At 36.8% G+C, this 16,935-nt stretch overlaps 1 protein-coding gene across 2 annotated transcripts in view; it reads right to left on the bottom strand.

Annotated features, from left to right (window-relative positions):
• RTCA (RNA 3'-terminal phosphate cyclase) overlaps positions 1-15,656 on the bottom strand; it is a 16,770-nt gene extending 1,114 nt beyond the window's left edge. The window contains exons 1-10 of one of the 2 annotated variants that reach the window (XM_006919564.3): positions 15,385-15,656; positions 15,169-15,269; positions 13,342-13,485; positions 10,040-10,163; positions 7,491-7,549; positions 6,065-6,206; positions 5,681-5,805; positions 4,740-4,798; positions 3,820-3,914; positions 1,661-1,765 (exon numbers count right to left, since the gene is read on the bottom strand). In XM_006919564.3, coding sequence (XP_006919626.1) covers positions 1,661-1,765; positions 3,820-3,914; positions 4,740-4,798; positions 5,681-5,805; positions 6,065-6,206; positions 7,491-7,549; positions 10,040-10,163; positions 13,342-13,485; positions 15,169-15,269; positions 15,385-15,429 — 999 coding nt within the window. In that variant the 5' untranslated portion in view covers positions 15,430-15,656. Of the gene's footprint in view, positions 1-1,660; positions 1,766-3,819; positions 3,915-4,739; positions 4,799-5,680; positions 5,806-6,064; positions 6,207-7,490; positions 7,550-10,039; positions 10,164-13,341; positions 13,501-15,168; positions 15,270-15,384 lie in introns of those variants that run through there. The other variant, XM_015595579.2, reaches the window with a different exon arrangement.
• Positions 15,657-16,935: the final 1,279 nt, after the last annotated feature.

The raw sequence follows: 16,935 nt of genomic DNA, 5'->3' as shown, positions 1-16,935 counted from the left end.
CTGAACAGTAATATTCACAAATTATTCCAGTTTCAGTATTTTGTGGCAGTGTGCTGTCACATAGTGGCCCCTGGAAATTATTGTTGAATGAGTATACACTGAATTGTAAGCTAGACAGCCAAATTATCATGTAGTTATAGACATATATTTTTTCAAATTACAAGCGATATGTAAATAAGGACACAGGTAACAATTATGGAAATCATTTCCAAACTACTGAAAAATTATAAAACTTTCTAGTTGGAAGGAGCCTTTAGGGACTATATAGCCCCAGTCCCTGATTTTACAGATGAATTATCCGCACGAAGTCACCGGAAGACAAAGCAGCTTGCCCAAGTCACTCAATTAAAACACAACAAAACTGAACAAGAAACTACAGCTATCAATTCCAGCTCACAGCACTTTGCACTACGTATTCACTTCAAACAACATGGGAGTTGTCTACCATATGCAAAATACTATGAAAAGTGAAGACTATAATGAATATAAGTTTAGCATAAGTATAAAAGTAAAAAATAGTTAATTTTCTTTTGCCATCAAATATAATTTGTCTTCAATTCCTCTCAGACATTTTCTACAATTTAACCAAAATCTACCTGTGCTTTCTAATAATAACAACAAAAAGAGTATATATTAAGAATCATACAAATAAACTGTTAGGAGTAGGGCAACAGTGGCTTTGTGCTTAGTACAACCCTGCAATACTTCATTTTTTTAACTAGTGTGCATTACTTTAATAATTTTAAAAAATGCTTAAGGTCAGCTCCTTCCTTCATAAAATTTTGAGCTACAAATTTTATATTACTTTATGAAATTACATAATAAGACTATAGCAAAATGGAAATATGCTACATTACTGAAAAAAGCAAGAAATGAAACTGTGTGCATTAGCTGTAAAAAAAATGCAGAGAAATAATTTAAACAGAGGAGAAAAATGCTTAAATGTCATCATTGGTTTTACTAGAAAGAGGGAATTATGGGCAGGTTTTTTCTTTTATTTTCCAAATTTTTTATAAAGAAATTATATTGATTATGGGTGAAATATACATGCTGATGACTTTTTTAAATTAAGAATTCTGTAGACAAGGTATAAATAGGAGCTTATATAATGTTAAATCTTCTTTCACTAAAAATTGTAACCACTCTTTTAAAGAAGATCGGCAAATATTAGAATTTCAGCAAATATTCTATCAACGGAATCACAAAAAAATAAAATACTTAAAAATTTTATACAAATACTTAAATTTACAGCCAGCTACAAATCTCTTGTGATTTGATTTCACAGTTCTCATCAAAACATTTTACTTACTTTGTAAGGCAGTACCACACATGGGTTTCAATATATGCTTTCTTGGGTTTGCGCAAAGTCCAGCTCTGCCATGTGGTCTGAGAAACCATGTGGTCTTGAGCAATTAATTTAATCTCTCTGCCTCACTTTACTTGTATGTACAATAGGAATAATAATAAATAGCCACCTAAAATGGTCATGCAGAGAGTAAGATGATTCTGATAAACTGCTGAGTTAGCTCAGCGTCTGCCACAAAGGAAGTACTCAGTGAGTGATAGCAATTATGATTATGATTAAGTTTTCTGGTTATTAAAATCTGACCCCAAATTGGCTACAATAAAAACCAACTACTCTTTCTGATGGAATACTCACCTTTGCTAGTTGTTCTGCAAAATGTATTGCTGTTTGTGTATGGAGTGTAACTGGTCCTGTTTTTATTCTGGAAACTCCATTGGCTAATGCCATGAAAATGATCAGCTATAGAAAAAAATAAAAATAAAAATATTTACTACTTTTTGGAGTTAAAATTCTATTGCTTTCTATATAATACTACTACTAGAAATCAAAATAGCTAAAATAACTTCTATTTCTTTAGGTTTCTGGAAGACTTAAGATAAATGAAAATCCGTGTCACTCAAAGTGTGGTACAGAAACAAAAGAAAAAATAAATAAATGGGACTACATCAAACAAAAGTTTTTGCACAGCAATAAACGAAAAGACAATTTACTGAATGAGAGGAGATATTTGTCTATGATACATCTGATAAGGGGTTAATATTCAAAATTTATAAAGAACTCATTCAATTCAACAGCAAAAAAACAAACAACACAATTAAAAAATGGGCAGAAGACCTTAATAGGTATTTCTCCAAAGAGGACACACGGATGGGCAATAAACATATGAAAAGATGCTCAAGGTAACATTCAGAGAAATGCAAATTAAAACCACAATGAGATATCACCTCACACATGTCAAATTGGCTATCATCAATAAATCAAAAAACAACAAATGTTGGCAAGGATGTGGAGGAAAGGGAACCCCAGTACACTGTTGGTGGGATTGTAAATTGGTATAGCCACTATGGAAAACAGTCTGGAGGTTCCTCAAAAAATTAAAAATAGAGCGACCTTTTGACCCAGCAATTGCAATTCTGGGTATTTTTCCAAAGAAAACCAAAACACTAATTTGTAAAGATCTATGCACCCCTATGTTCATGGCAGCGCTATTCACAATAGCCAAGATATGGAAGTAATCCAATCAACAGATGATTGGATAAAGAAGTTATGGTATAGATATACAATTGAATATTACTCCGCCATAAAAAAAAAAAAAAAAAAAATTTGCGATGTTTTTTTTGACATGGACCTAGAGGGTATTATGCTGAGTTACATAAGTCAGACAGAGAAAGATAAATACCATATGATTCCAGTTATATGAGCAATCTAAGGAACAAAAGAAACAAACTAAATGAAAACAGACCCACAGATACAGAGAACAAACTGGTGATTGCTAGATGGGAGGAGGACTGGGGAGCTGGCTGAAAAAAAAAGAAATGCTTAGCAGCAGTCCTCAATATAGAATTTTCTAAATTAATGGTTAAGAATAAAATACAGAGTTGAAAGTTAATATATTTAATCAGACCAAATATCTCTACAAGCTGGTATATATAATGACAAGCTTCCTCCACTCTCTAAAATTACAACATTTTAACAGGTAAATCAATACATCCAATATAGAATTACTGGGAGTGTAGAGTAAACCTGGGCAAGAAGGAAGAGACTAGAAATAAGGGAAACTGTCTTAAGAAACTGGTTGAGAAATTTTGAAGAATACGTTTCTAAACATAGACTGTCGATTTGAGATTAAGGAGAGAAAAGTGTGGTAGAAAGAAAAATCTATCAAGAGTGGACTTTAAAAAGACCTTTTTTGGAAATATTCACTAGTATTTCTCAATGTGAGTAGATGTGCTAAGTTTGAGAGGTCTATAACACATCAAGTGGAGATGCTGACAGGCATTAAGGGATATAATGAGTATGGAGTTAAAAGAAAAGTCTGGGCTAGTGATAGAAACTTGGAAGTTGTCAGCTTCCATACAGACAGTACTTAACCCAGAGATGGGACAAAATAACTGAAGGAATGAATACAGATACAGAAAAGAAGCATGAGCCTGAGCCTACGGGCTCTCCAAAATTTAGAATTTGAGAAGATGAAAACAACAATAACAAACTAGTAAAGAAACTAGAATATATGGCCAGTGAGACAAAATGATAACAGTATTTCAGAAACCAAGTGAAGAAAGTATTTCAAGAATGAAAGAGTAATTGATTGTGCTAAATGCTGTAGTCAGGTCAAGTAAGATGAGGACTGAAATCTGAGGAATATAAATTCCAGAATAATACTTTAAAAACCAACTGAATTAGGAAATGCCAATCAGTGTCTGAAACTGAGTGATTAAAGTTCATATTTAATTAAATTACCAAATATTCAAATCTAATAAGCTCGAAGGTTTTTATCCTGTAAGTGTCATTACCTGGTCTTGCAGATACTCATCCACAGCACCACCATGTCTAAGATTGGCTAATAGCATTTCAGCAGCTTCAATTCCAACCTTGTCTGCATTTACACCTATGACAGGCATAATGTAGAAAAACTAAATTAATTACTAAGATGTGAAACATTTAATATATCCCTGTTAGCACTGGTATAACATTCTTTACACCTCTGAACTCACCCAATGGGACTTTTAGGATAAGATTTCATGTATATTTAATCTTCTGAGAGCTTAGCATCTGCAAATATTTATATCTAATCATGAGACAATCAGACAAACCCAAACTGTGGAAAATCTTATGAGAAAATAGACTGGACTTTTCAAAATGTCAATATCATGAAAGGAAAAAAAAGAGGTGAACAGACTATTCTATAGTCAAAAAGAAAAAAAAATCTAAACAGACATGATAACCAAATGCTGTAAGTACTCAAAAAAAAAAAAAAAAAAAAAAAAAAAAATCCCGCACTGCTCTAACAAATATTTTTGAGGGAAGTGGTTACGTCTGAATATAATAGATAAATTCTTTGGGTGTAAAAATGGCATTTTGATTATACAGGCATTGTCCTTTGGATATACATGCTACAGTATTCAGTATCCCTGCAATGTACATTGAAATGGCTCATAAACACACAGGACTTGTAGCTAAATGTACACTACTGGTGAATCTGGGAGGATAGTGTATGGACAGTCACTAGTCATTCAACTTTTCTATAAGTTTGAAATTTTTCAAAGTATAAAGTTGGGAGAAAAACTAAAAATTTAATTGACTCTGAAAGAGAATCCGTTAACTGTATCCTTTTAAACTTGTCATCCATTATTCTATAACATTCTCATCCCAACATGATTAAAGAATGTTACACTAGCATTGGGACCTGTATACCCCCTTCATTTATCTATACCTCGTTTACCAAGCGATGATCCAGCCAACAAACAGCCAGTGGATGTCTCAGCAATAATGCTATATAAGAAAAAAAAGTATTACTACCTATGCTATCAATATTCTAAAATTACATGCAAATACAGTATTGGAGAATAGTGACTGTTAAACACGAAAAACTAGATCTGGCTAGTACTTTGCAAAAGTGAAATTCTTTATACAGAGAGGGGACATGATTAGCATTCTCCGTCTTCATCCTTCAATACTTCAAACAAGTCACACTTGATTCTAATCCACTCACAGGTAAGGAATGGCCCTCCCAGAAGTTATGTCATCAGCATTAAGATACCACTTCACTGGCATACTGTACTATAAATATCTTATGATTATCTTAATGAAAAAGCCTTCCTATAGAGATGTTTAGGTTTTAGATAACATTATGTAGAGTATGCATTTACTTTAAACCCTTTAAGAAAAACTGAAAAAGACTTTAAAATTTAAATATCCACATTAAAAAATCAATTAAGGCATTTTTAAAACACTTAAATAGATAACTTCTAACTGGATTAATATAATAGCTATATTTCTTTTCTAAAAAGCTCTTTGCCATTTCTAATACATCTGCTTGTAAACTGATTTCACACTTGGAGTAAGAAAAGCAAGTGCAATATTTCTCTTAGGCTCAGCTTCAAAGGCTACTTTCTGATGAGCTTCAACATCTAAGTTCACTGTATAAAGAAAAGGGCTCTTATAATGTAATGAAGGCAAACCATCCTCAGAATAAAATTTGGAATAAAATAATTATCTTAATTCATCATGCTGTTGTTTTGGGTATTAATGTCCTTTAAAATCTACCTTCTTAAAACTATAAATTTAAACTAAAAAAATATAAATCTTTCATTTAAATAAGATAATTATTTGGGGGCTCTCAACCAATGTCTAGGAAAAAGTATATTGTCTCACATTATTCCATTTCCACTGCCAAAAGCTTGGTCTTTAGGTTCCTGGACAGGCTGGATGTTAACATATAGATCCCTAATCTCCTTTCTGATGCACCTGACAGCTGCCGACGCCATTTCTTTTGCTACCTATTGTGGCAAAACAGTAAAACAGAATAAAATAAATTATTATTTTTACAATTGTTTTCAAGCCCTCAAAGACAAATAAAATAACTTTTACATGCATTATATAAAAATTTGATTTTTAAGAGTAGGGAGTACAGAATTTTAAGAAAAAACTTTAATAAAAAGATTTATTTAAAAACTAAGATCTTTCAATAACTTCAAAATTTAGATACAATACTTACCGAGACATACACACATTTCTAAGACCATCTAAACAACTTACTTTAAACGGCAAAACACCAGCAACAAAAGCTCTTCCATATATCTTAGTCACAGAGCCACGGTCAGTTAAATTTATTGGGTTCAATTGTTTAACTGGTGACATTCGGACGATCACTTCACCACCCCCTTTTGGGTAGTAGCCCCTATGAAAAGTATGACAAACACAAACTGATTCACAACAAAAATAAAGCTCAGTATTTACCATAAGATAACATGAATGACATCCAACCACATAATTGTTTGAAATTTCCAAATAATGTTATAGACCTGTGCTGTCCAATGTGGTAGTCTCAATCTGCATGTCACCATTTAAATTTAAATTAAATAAAATTCAAAACTCAGCTCCCTGGTCACATTTCAGGTGCTTAACAGTCGTGTGTGGCTGTGACTACCATGTCAGACAGGGAACATTTTGCTCAGTGCAGGAAGTTCTGTCTGACAGGGCTGTTTTAGAATATCAGCTGCTTGCTGGCAGGGCCTTTGGCTACTTTGTCCCTGCTATATACCAGGGACTAAAACAATGTCTGGTACATACTAGGTGCTCCATAAACAATATGAATACTTAAATAGCTGAACACTAATAAAATGTTAATAACGTTCAGTGTCCTACAGAAGATGCTGAGAACACACAGATGAGAATGACAGTGTGCCTATCCACCAGGAACCCCCCATCTGGTAGAGAGACGGCTCCACGTACAACCTACCAGAACACAACTCAGCGGTAAGGACTTTGACAGAAGTACAAACATGAATTCTAACTGAGGCACACTCATGGAAATTCACACAAGTAATTACAAGTTTCATTTTGAAAAATGGAGGATTTCCAATTTTTAGGAGAGCAGGGGTGGAATAACATGAACGAAGACATGGAAGTCTGAAGGCACAAAGTCTGTTGACGGGACTAGCAGGTAATCACGTAGCTAGAATATGTGGTATGTTGAAAGGAGAGGAGAGGGTAGGAAGCTAGAAAGGTAAATTGGAACAAGATTTCAAAGCATTTAAATGTCACATCAAGAACTCTGGCCTTGTTATTATGTGACAGAAGGGAAGCCTTAAAGAGAAATAAGCCAGATGCGTTTCTTAGGAAAATAATTCTGACTGCATTGTGGGAGAGGACCCCTTTTATGACCCTGTAGTGCCTACTCCAGTTGTCTACACTGTAAGCATTCAATCTATGCTGAGCATAGATAATGAAAGATATGAAGATGTCTCAGTGTAGACTTTCCTTAAAAATATTTCTCCTCCAAAATAAGCGAATATCACATGTAGCTGCTTTCAAGTCCCCATGCCTCTACTGCTTATCATTTTTAAGCCAGAAAGCGCATGTAAGGTAATGTGTGGGCTCCAGAATGATAGTTCTCTAAGGTCTATTTTTTCTATTTTTACCACAAATAGTGGGCCTAAAGGCTAAGAAATAAGTAACTTACCTCATTTTAATGTCACAATTAAATCTGAAACCAAATTTTTCAACAATTGGCTTGAAAACCTGAAAAATCAGTTTATTGTTACTTTAACCACCAATATTTACTGATTCAACAAGTATATTTATTACACAAAAGTGCTCTGCTTTGAGCTAGTAATGAGGTATCATAAACAGTGATATAAAAATGTGTAGGCTAGTTCTATGTTTCAAATAAAATAACTGACTTATAGCTAAAATTAAAATTTTCACATTTAATTAGGGCTGAGCCAGTCTACCTAATAAAAAAGAAGGTGCAATTCAGGATATGTGACCCCAGTGGTTATGTTAGCCCAGAGGACAGCATTTCCTGACCCTTCTCAATGCAACCCACTGTAAGAAATTAGGGGTACTGGTGAACAATGGCCCATTCTGCTATCTCAATTTTTTTATTCAGTTGACATCTCACTATATGTACAATGTTTTCTCCTTATTTTTTCTATTTAACGTTATAAACAAAAGCATTTTCCCGACATCATAAAATTCTTCCTAAATATTTGGATGACTGCATGGTGTTCTAGCATAATTTATTTAATCATTCTCCAAATTTTCAGTATTACATATTTTACGTATACGATATAATAATTATCGTATTAATGCTCTATTCAAATAAATGTTAACATTTATCCTTTGCTGCATTTTGTAATATTTAATTAGGGTCATTTCCTTACATGAGATTAAGTGAAGAGAGATAAGTTTAACTTTCCTTATGGATCCTATAAAAACTGAATTTAAAAAGATTATACCACCTATTAAAATAGCAAAAAAAATTTTTTCATTAAACCCTGAGAATATTAAGTGCTAGGGAGAATGCAGAAACTCTCGTATAGCGCTGGTGAAAATGCAAAAACAATGCAGACACTTTTGAGTTCCAAAACAATCTGGCAGTGTCTCATAAAGTTAGACATACACTTACTATTAGATCCCAGTAATCCCTCTCCTAGGTACTTACTCAAGAGATATGAAAACTTACATTCACTCAAAAAACCTGCATGTAAATGTTTATAGTGACTTTATTCATAATCATCAAAAACTGGAAAAATCCCAAATGTCCTTTAACAGATGAATGGATTAACAAATTGGTACTTCCATATATCAGAACACTACTTTGCTTTCATTGCTGACACAAGCAGTGTGGATGAATTCAAATGTATTATGGCAAGTGAAAAAAACAGACTCAAAAGATTAGATAAAGTATTATTCTTTTACATGACATTCTGAAAAAAAGGCAAAACTCTGACAGAAAAGAAATTAGTGGTTGCCAGTGTTAGGGGGTGAGACTGACTAGCACAGGGTATGAGGAAATTTTTTACAGTAACTCTGTATCTTGATTATGGTGGCTTGTTCACAAACATATGTCAAAAGTCAGAGAGATGTGGACTAAAAAGGGTGAATTTTACTATAAATAATAACGCTTCAATAAACCTGGGGAAAAGGTTACTTTCCCACTAGTTGTAGAACATGCCAATATTGAGTTTTATTATTTTAAAATTTTATAGTCAAAATATGGTATTTCGTTTTTTCAAAATTTTATTTTATTATGGGAAGAACATATAACATGAGATCTACCCTCAACAAATTTTTAAGTATACATTACTGTTGACTATAAGTACAATGTTGCACAGAAGATCTATAGAGCTTTTTCATCTTGCTGAACTGAAACTTTATGCACCATGCTCAGAAACTCCCCATTTCTCCCTTCCCCCAACCCCCATTCCACTCTTTAACTCTATGAATTTGACTACTCTAGATATCTCATGTAAGTGGAATCATGCCAGTATTTGTCTTTATGTGACTGGCTTATTTCACTTAGCATAAATGTCCTCAAGGTTCATCTATGTTGTCACATGTTCTAGAATTTCTTTCTTTTTAAGGCTGAATAATATTTCATTGTATGTATATACAACATGTTCTTTATCCATTCATCCATCAGTAGACATTTAGGTTGTTCCCATATGTTGGCTACTATGACTAGTACTACGATGAACATGGCAATACTAATATCTCTTTCAGATCCTGATTTCAACTCTCTTGGAAATACCCAGAAGTGGGATTGCTGCATTACATGGCAGTTTTATTTTTAATTTTTTGGGGAAACTTCATACTGGTTTTCATAGTGGCTGCACCATTTTGGATTCCCACCAACAATGTGCAAGTGTTCCAATTTCTCCACATTCTCACCAACTCTAATCAAACACAGTATTTAATTCCTGTCTCGAGTTTTTTTTCTTCCAAACCATAATTCCTGTATATATAAAATATCTAATTTATATAATAAGTAATTTATATAATAATTACACTTGAGGTCTTCAAAAAATTCACTATGAACACTGTTCTAAGATACAACTCTCAGTCTAAAGTAAACATAATCTCTTACTCTCTTTCCCAACAGAGCGAGACGCCATGAAGAAATAAACAGGTATGTACACGAAAACACTCAGGTTATACTTAATAGAGAATGGAGATTCGGAATATATGAGATCATCATCTTAGTTTGTCGACTACAAAAGCCCTTACCATTTCTGTGTAATCGATCTGTGGTGCCATTTCAGCGTTCGTTCCGCCTTTCAAACGAAGCTCTGATGGAAAAGCAGCAAAGAGAACACAGGGCATCGAGACCTGCATCAGGAGGCACACGCTCCTAAGAAGGCAGAACACGCTTAGCTGTATTTTCTTTTTCAAGTCTCAAGAAAGTGATATTACTACACATCACCATTAGCCGAAGCATAGACAGCTGGGGAGGCAGGTACCTGCCCTCAAGTTTAAAAAACACTTCAAAGTTAAAAAAACACTTTAGTAACTAAATCATAAAATCTTGAATCTTAAAGAAAGACCGTATTTCACAATAGAAGGAACCAGCTTTGATAAGCAAATCTGAGTTTGAATCAATACTAAACACAATAGCTCTGTGACCTTAGGTAAGATCTAACACTTTTTCTTCTCTATATTACAAAGAAGTAAAAACAAATTAAAAATAAAACCATTTTTACAACATTTTTATAAAAAGGATTCTTGAAAGCAGTTTATAAAAATGCATTCAAAACAGTCAAGCTCTAGAAATAATCAAATGATTATATTGGAATGTCTACCATGCACTAAGCTCTGTTTCAGATATCAAGCTGACATATAGTTCCTACCATCATGGAGTTCATGATAAGTTAGAATAATATTTTACAAATACCAATAGCTGATTATTTTACACGGAAAAAGTTTTAGGGAAATAACCCTTGCTTTAACTCACCTGTTTGGTCCTTACAATCAAATAATGTGAGAAAACATGAGAGATACCTATAAAATACGAAGTATTTTATAAAAGGAAACATTTGGTCAGATTTCTTAATTGAGCTCTTATTTTCCTTTTCTAAAGTCAAGGGAAAGCAATCATATTCACATGTGCATTGTAGTTTTTTTTTTGGCCTACAGCACCTGGTCTTCCTAGGTGGTCTCCCTTCCAAGTACTAACCAGGCCCGACTCTGCTTAGCTTCCGAGATCAGACATCAGGCTTGTTCAGGGTATGGCCGTAGACCATAGACAGTGGCTCCACTGGGGTGGGAACCCAGGACTTTCTGCGTGTAAAGCAGACGTGCTAATCGCTACACTATGGAACCACGTCCTTAGATTGTAGTTTGAAAGGGAGTTCAACAGAGCCTCTACATACCAAAAGATAGACCTTTACTTAACTTTCTTATGGCAGCGATGCATGCATACCGAACTAGACAGTCTCTATTATCACTGATCATGCATTTCATTAATTTAGTGAATGTTTATTGACTGTGTAATGTGTTAGACATTATAAGAAAATATGTACAATATAATTCCCCTTCTCCAGGAGTTGAGCCTAGGAGCAAGTAAAAAAGGCTTGGAAACGTTTTGTTTACTACAAACCATAGTTTTATAACTATTGAACTTCTGTTTATTCCCTCTTAAGAACCCAACATATAAAGCAGTTCTTTCCTCCTCACCCCAATAAAATCAGATTCTAAGACTAGAAAGAAAATCTAAATTTTAGTAGAGTAAGGAATTACAAAAACAAAAATACACTTGAGAAAACACATGGTCCTGTAATCACAATTAGGGATAAAAATGTTAGGATGTGCATAAGATGTGTTTTCTTGCTAGGAACACATTTATTTTAGTTCTCTGAATGGAGCTGGATTATCAACTTTAAACTCATTTCCCAAACATTCTAGTGAATTAGAAGCCAGAAGACCTAGATTCTAATTCTAATTCTAGTTCTGACCTTAACACCAGAAGGCCTTCAGTCTCTAATTCACAAAGTGGAGGAAAGGTTGGAAAAATGGTTTCTATTTTCCCTCTGCAGCTTCGAAATTCTATGATTCTGTTTCAGTTAATTTTTAGAGATTTGGTTAACTATAACTTTTTTCAACTTTTTGTCCAGGAGAATGCCTGAAATAATATGCTGACTATAAAGATACCTCAAAATTCTTTAATCTCCTTAGGAAAGTTCTCACTTGGCAAACCTCACCTGAGGCCTACCAGCAGGTCCCTTTTCATAGACGTCTATTCACATCATTACTCAAATCTCACTAAACATTTTCTCAAACTGAAAATCACAATCTATTAAAATAGTCATTTCTGAAACAAACTGGCATCAGGTTTACAGTACAATTTCTTATTTTATCAATCTTCCTAGAAAATGGGTAGGATTTTGGTAAATAGATGCTCCTTACAATGGCAATCAGCCAAATAACACAGAAAACACAAAAAATTGCTCTCCAGAAAACAGTATGGAGATTCCTCAAAAAACTAAGAATTGATCTACCATATGATTCAGCAATCCCTCTACTGGGTATTTACCCCAAAGACTTGAAAACTAATATCTGAAAAAATTGATAGCAGCATTATTCACAGTGGCCAGGACATGGAAGCAACTGCAGTGTCCTATGATAGATGATTAGCTAAAGAAGCTGTGGTACGTATAGACAATGGAATATTACTCAGCCATAAGAAGAGATGAAATACTGCCATTTGTGACAACATGGATGGACCTTGAAATAAATATATTAAGCAAAATAAGCCAGACAGAAAAAGTTGAAAATCACATCATATCACTTACATGTGGGATATAAACCTAAAAGCAACAAATGAACAGGACAAACAAAGACTCACGGACATGGACAATGGACTAGTGGTTACCAGAGGGGAAGAGGAGGCAGGAGGAGGGAGGTAGAAGGGGAAAAATTTTTAAATCATTTCTTCAATTAAAAAAATAAATAAAAGTATTCTCTGTAAAAAACAAAACAAAACAAAAAAAAACACAAAAAAAACCTGCTCTCCATGTTTTGTCCATAAAAGGAAGGATTCTTGGAAAACATTCAAGGCTCAATTTAATTGTTAAATACCCATTTTCCAATAGAAAAAAATGACTATCACATCTAAAACTTTCTAAATAGAATTGCATAAGTATCTATTAAAAAACAAAAATACCTAGACTAAGAGTAGACTATAGTTCATAATTAGCTGCAAGCCAAGAACTAAATATGCTACAAAGACTACTATGACTACAGAGCATGAAAACTTAGTAGTTTACAGATATTCAATTTCTAATAGTAAAAAGTAAAAAAACAAATACATTAAACTATATACACGAGAAAATTCTATATAATAATAACTACACATTAAACAATTAGAAACTTGAAGTACACTAATCCTAAATGGTGTTTTATTGCCATTTTAAAAGAGAGGAAACTAAAGCTCAAAGACATTAAACCACCTGCCCAGTTAGTGGTAGTACCCGCATCTGAATCCAGGTCTAACCCCTCAGCCCATACATAAATGGAAAGTAAATGACACATACCCTGCAGTCTTGGTATCTGCTGTGTGAATTCCACCTTTGATCTTCTCTGGTGTAAACCTGATTTCTGTTGAGCCGATTTCTGCCCCCTCCAGTTGCCCATCACATAAATCTCGAATCATTTCCAGTCCAGATAAGTGTTGAGGCCTTCAGGTCATAATACTGCATCAAAACGTGTGCATTCAGACTGCCTATATCCCCACACTTTATGACACATTTATAAAACTGCAATGGCAAGAAAACAGCAAAGTCTAACCACACTAAGTACCATTTTTCCGTGTCAGACCTTCCTTTTGGGTTTTATGCACCTAGACGACCTGCTAGTAGGCATCATTTTAAAGGTTCCATTTTAAAGGTTCCAGTTAATTTAGCTATAAACATATACACTAATATATTGTTGTAAATTAGAAGTGTGCAAAAGAGGAAAACTAATCAGGCTACCTAAGTGCCACCGGTCTCATTTGCACTTTACTAAATAATCTATGGTACCTGTTATGGCTGAACTGTGTTCCCCCAAAATTCATTTGTTGAAGCCCTAAACCCCAGTATCTCAGAATGTAATTACTTGGAGGTAGGGCCTTAAAAGAGGTGATTAAGTTAAAAAAGTTGGTTAGGGTGAGCCCTAATCCATTCTCACTGGTGTCCCTATAAAAAGAGATTAGGACATACAGAGTTGGGGGATATGCATGCACAGAGCAATGCCATGTGAAGAGGCAGCAAAAGGGTGGCCACCTGCAGGCGAGGGGGCGAGGCGGGGCGAGGCGGTGAGAGGGTGCAAGAGGGCGCGACAGGGCGCGAGAGGGCGCGAGGCCTGGAACAGAATCTTTCCATATGGCCCTCAGAGGAAACCAACCCCGCCAGCATCTTGATCTTGGACTTCCAGCCTTCAGAACTGTGAGAAAATAATTTCTCTTGTTTAGGCCACCCAATCTGGTATTTTATTATGACAGCTCTAGTAAACTAATAAAGTATCAACACAGCCTTAATGAACTGGATTTCACTACTGGTGAAATAGATTACTGTAAACGACTGTGGCAAAGGGAATTAATGTTCACACATATCACTAATTGCCTTTTAATCATTTCAAAATGGATTGTGGATAAAAAGCTAAGAGATAGCTGATCCATTACAATAGAATAATACAAAATACAAAGGGATCAGTTTGGCTTCAAAGTGGGTCTTCTTTTAAGAGGCGCATGTACCTGAAACTTACCTAGTAGCATGGCTAGCTTCCCAGAAAGAAACATGAAAAGTCAAGTGTCGATCAACGTTTTTCCCTCTCTACAACCGATAATTCTGGGCATATACACAGCTTCCTAGAGATCTGCATGAAAGCTGGACTAACACATCTTAGTGTCCTTTCCTGTTCTATCTAAAATGTGCGGCGTCAGAGAATGCACTGGTTGAAAAGTTGGGTTTTCTCTGGCTGTAGAAGCTGATCTGCCCTGGTAGTGTGCTATCTTGCCCGCTGCTACGAGTTCTCTGGGTACTTGGAATGCCCGATGAAGTGGGGGCGCGTTTTAAAAAGATAAATCTTTAAGAAACGAGGCAATTGTAGCCAGAGAAAACCTGGGCCTATTTTCTAACTTGCCCCTGGAGGATTTCAAGACCGCACAAATGAGGCTCGGGCGGACAGCCCAGGTTGGAGCACTGCACCCCGGGAACCGCGCCGGGGTTCATATTCCTCCACTTTGGCGCCGGGATCTTGTCAGCATCACTGTCCGGGTTCCTGAGCCCCCAAGCCCCGCCCCTACAGGCTGCCTCCTGGCCTCCCACCCCTCCACCCCCACGGAGCGTACCCCTATCCTTTTCCCCAGCGCCCCGATTTACCTCAGGCCAGGCGTGCTGCGGCCGGCTCGGATCTTCTGCACGCGCACGGGGAGGCCCAAGAGGCAGCTCAGGGCTGTGGAGACCCTCAGGATCTGGCCGCCCTGCGCAGCCAGGGTGCGGGTGCGGAGACAAGAGAGAAGACATCAGACGGGGAGGCTCCGCTCGCTCCGGCCTGGGCCGCTGTCGCCACCCCTCGGCCTCCGGCCCCGCACTCACCCCTTCCATGATCCCGCCGTCCACCTCCACCCGCTGCCCGGCCATGGCGGGCGCCCTGGGGCCCGGCCCGCAGCGGCACAGCCTCCGCGCGAGCGCAGGGAAGAGACGCCGGCTCCTGCCCCGCAGCTCCGAAACCTAGTCCTCGCGCGAGGCCGCGGGGGTCTGGCGGGAAGGGGATGCAGCGGCCGCTCGGGAAAACAGGATTTTGCGGGAGCCAACAACACCGCCCTGCGGCGGAAACCGGGTTCGCGCGAACCGGCAGCCAGTGCGCATGCGCATCACGCGGTGCTGAAAGAGGCGGTGCGGGCAAAATCCCAGCAAATCCCGAGCTGTCCCTGGAGATGCGGTGGCGGTAGGAGAGGTGTCTTGGAGCGCGTTAGGAAACGTGTCCCTTGAAGACTTGTGCACTGAACACAGCGAAACCCGCAGATTGCAGAAAGCCTACGCTTCAACTCTAACCAGAATCTCCAGTTGTCTCGCCGGCTTGCACAAACATCTGTATTTATTTGTCTTTTTTCGAGGATGCCGTGGTACCCATACCATAGCTGGAGACTCTTAGAGCTGAAGATGTAAAAGGTCCAGACATTGCAGTGCACTGACCTCCTTCTACAGGTCGGGTTTGCCTTCTCTGCAGCCTACCCTTTGAAATGTGCATGCCTTGGGTGTATTGATAGTCGCGGGCCTCTCGTAGACGCGCGCGCGTGGGTGCGTGTATTGTCATCTTGTCACCTCTTTTTATCTTGAGACCCATACGAAATGGTGTAGGTACTTTTGTAAGTAGCCTGGCAGTTCCTCATTATCTTGTTTAAAAATAAATATACTCATGTCTCAACAATTCTATTTTTAGGTATATATTCTTACCTTACTAATCAAAGTGTGATCTGGTTAAACCATAACATCTGTATCACCTAGAATTTGGTAGAAATGAAGAATCTCAGGCCTCACCCTGATCGACTGAATTGGAAACTGCATTTTAAAAAGATCCCCAGCTGATATGAATGCTCATGACAGTCTGAAAAGTACTGCCCTAAAGAAACTTGCACAGGCACCAAGATAATTCACAGCAGCACTGATGGTAATATCAAAGAGCTGGAAACAACACAAATGTTCACTAAGTAGAGAACGGATAAATAAATTGTAGTATTGTCACAAAAACTAATTGCAGAAAGATACCTACAATTTGGTACCATTTTTATGTGGTAAAAGACATTTTTATAAGACTCAAAAATGAACAAAATAAGCAATATATTGTTAGCGATCCATGTATATAGTAAATTCTAAGGGAAACAAAGGAATGATAAATACACTCTTTAGGATAATGGTTATCTCAGGAGAAGAGGGAGGGTTAAGAGGAGCAGAGAGTGATCTGCACCAGCAGAGGAAAGGTTCTGTTTCTTAAACTGGGTGGTAGTGTGCTGGCTGGAAAATTACTGCTTGGCTATCGCCCATGGGAACATAGGCTGTCACCCATGGGAACATAACATTCTAACAATAAGCTTTCTGCTTCTGTACCCCCGCTTGCACACCTGGCCTGTGGGTTGGCAGGTAGTG

This window comes from Pteropus alecto, unplaced genomic scaffold, assembly GCF_000325575.1.
Source record: "Pteropus alecto unplaced genomic scaffold, ASM32557v1 scaffold106, whole genome shotgun sequence".
NCBI classification, from domain to species: domain Eukaryota; kingdom Metazoa; phylum Chordata; class Mammalia; order Chiroptera; family Pteropodidae; genus Pteropus; species Pteropus alecto.
This window is presented reverse-complemented; position numbering and strand designations above follow the sequence as displayed.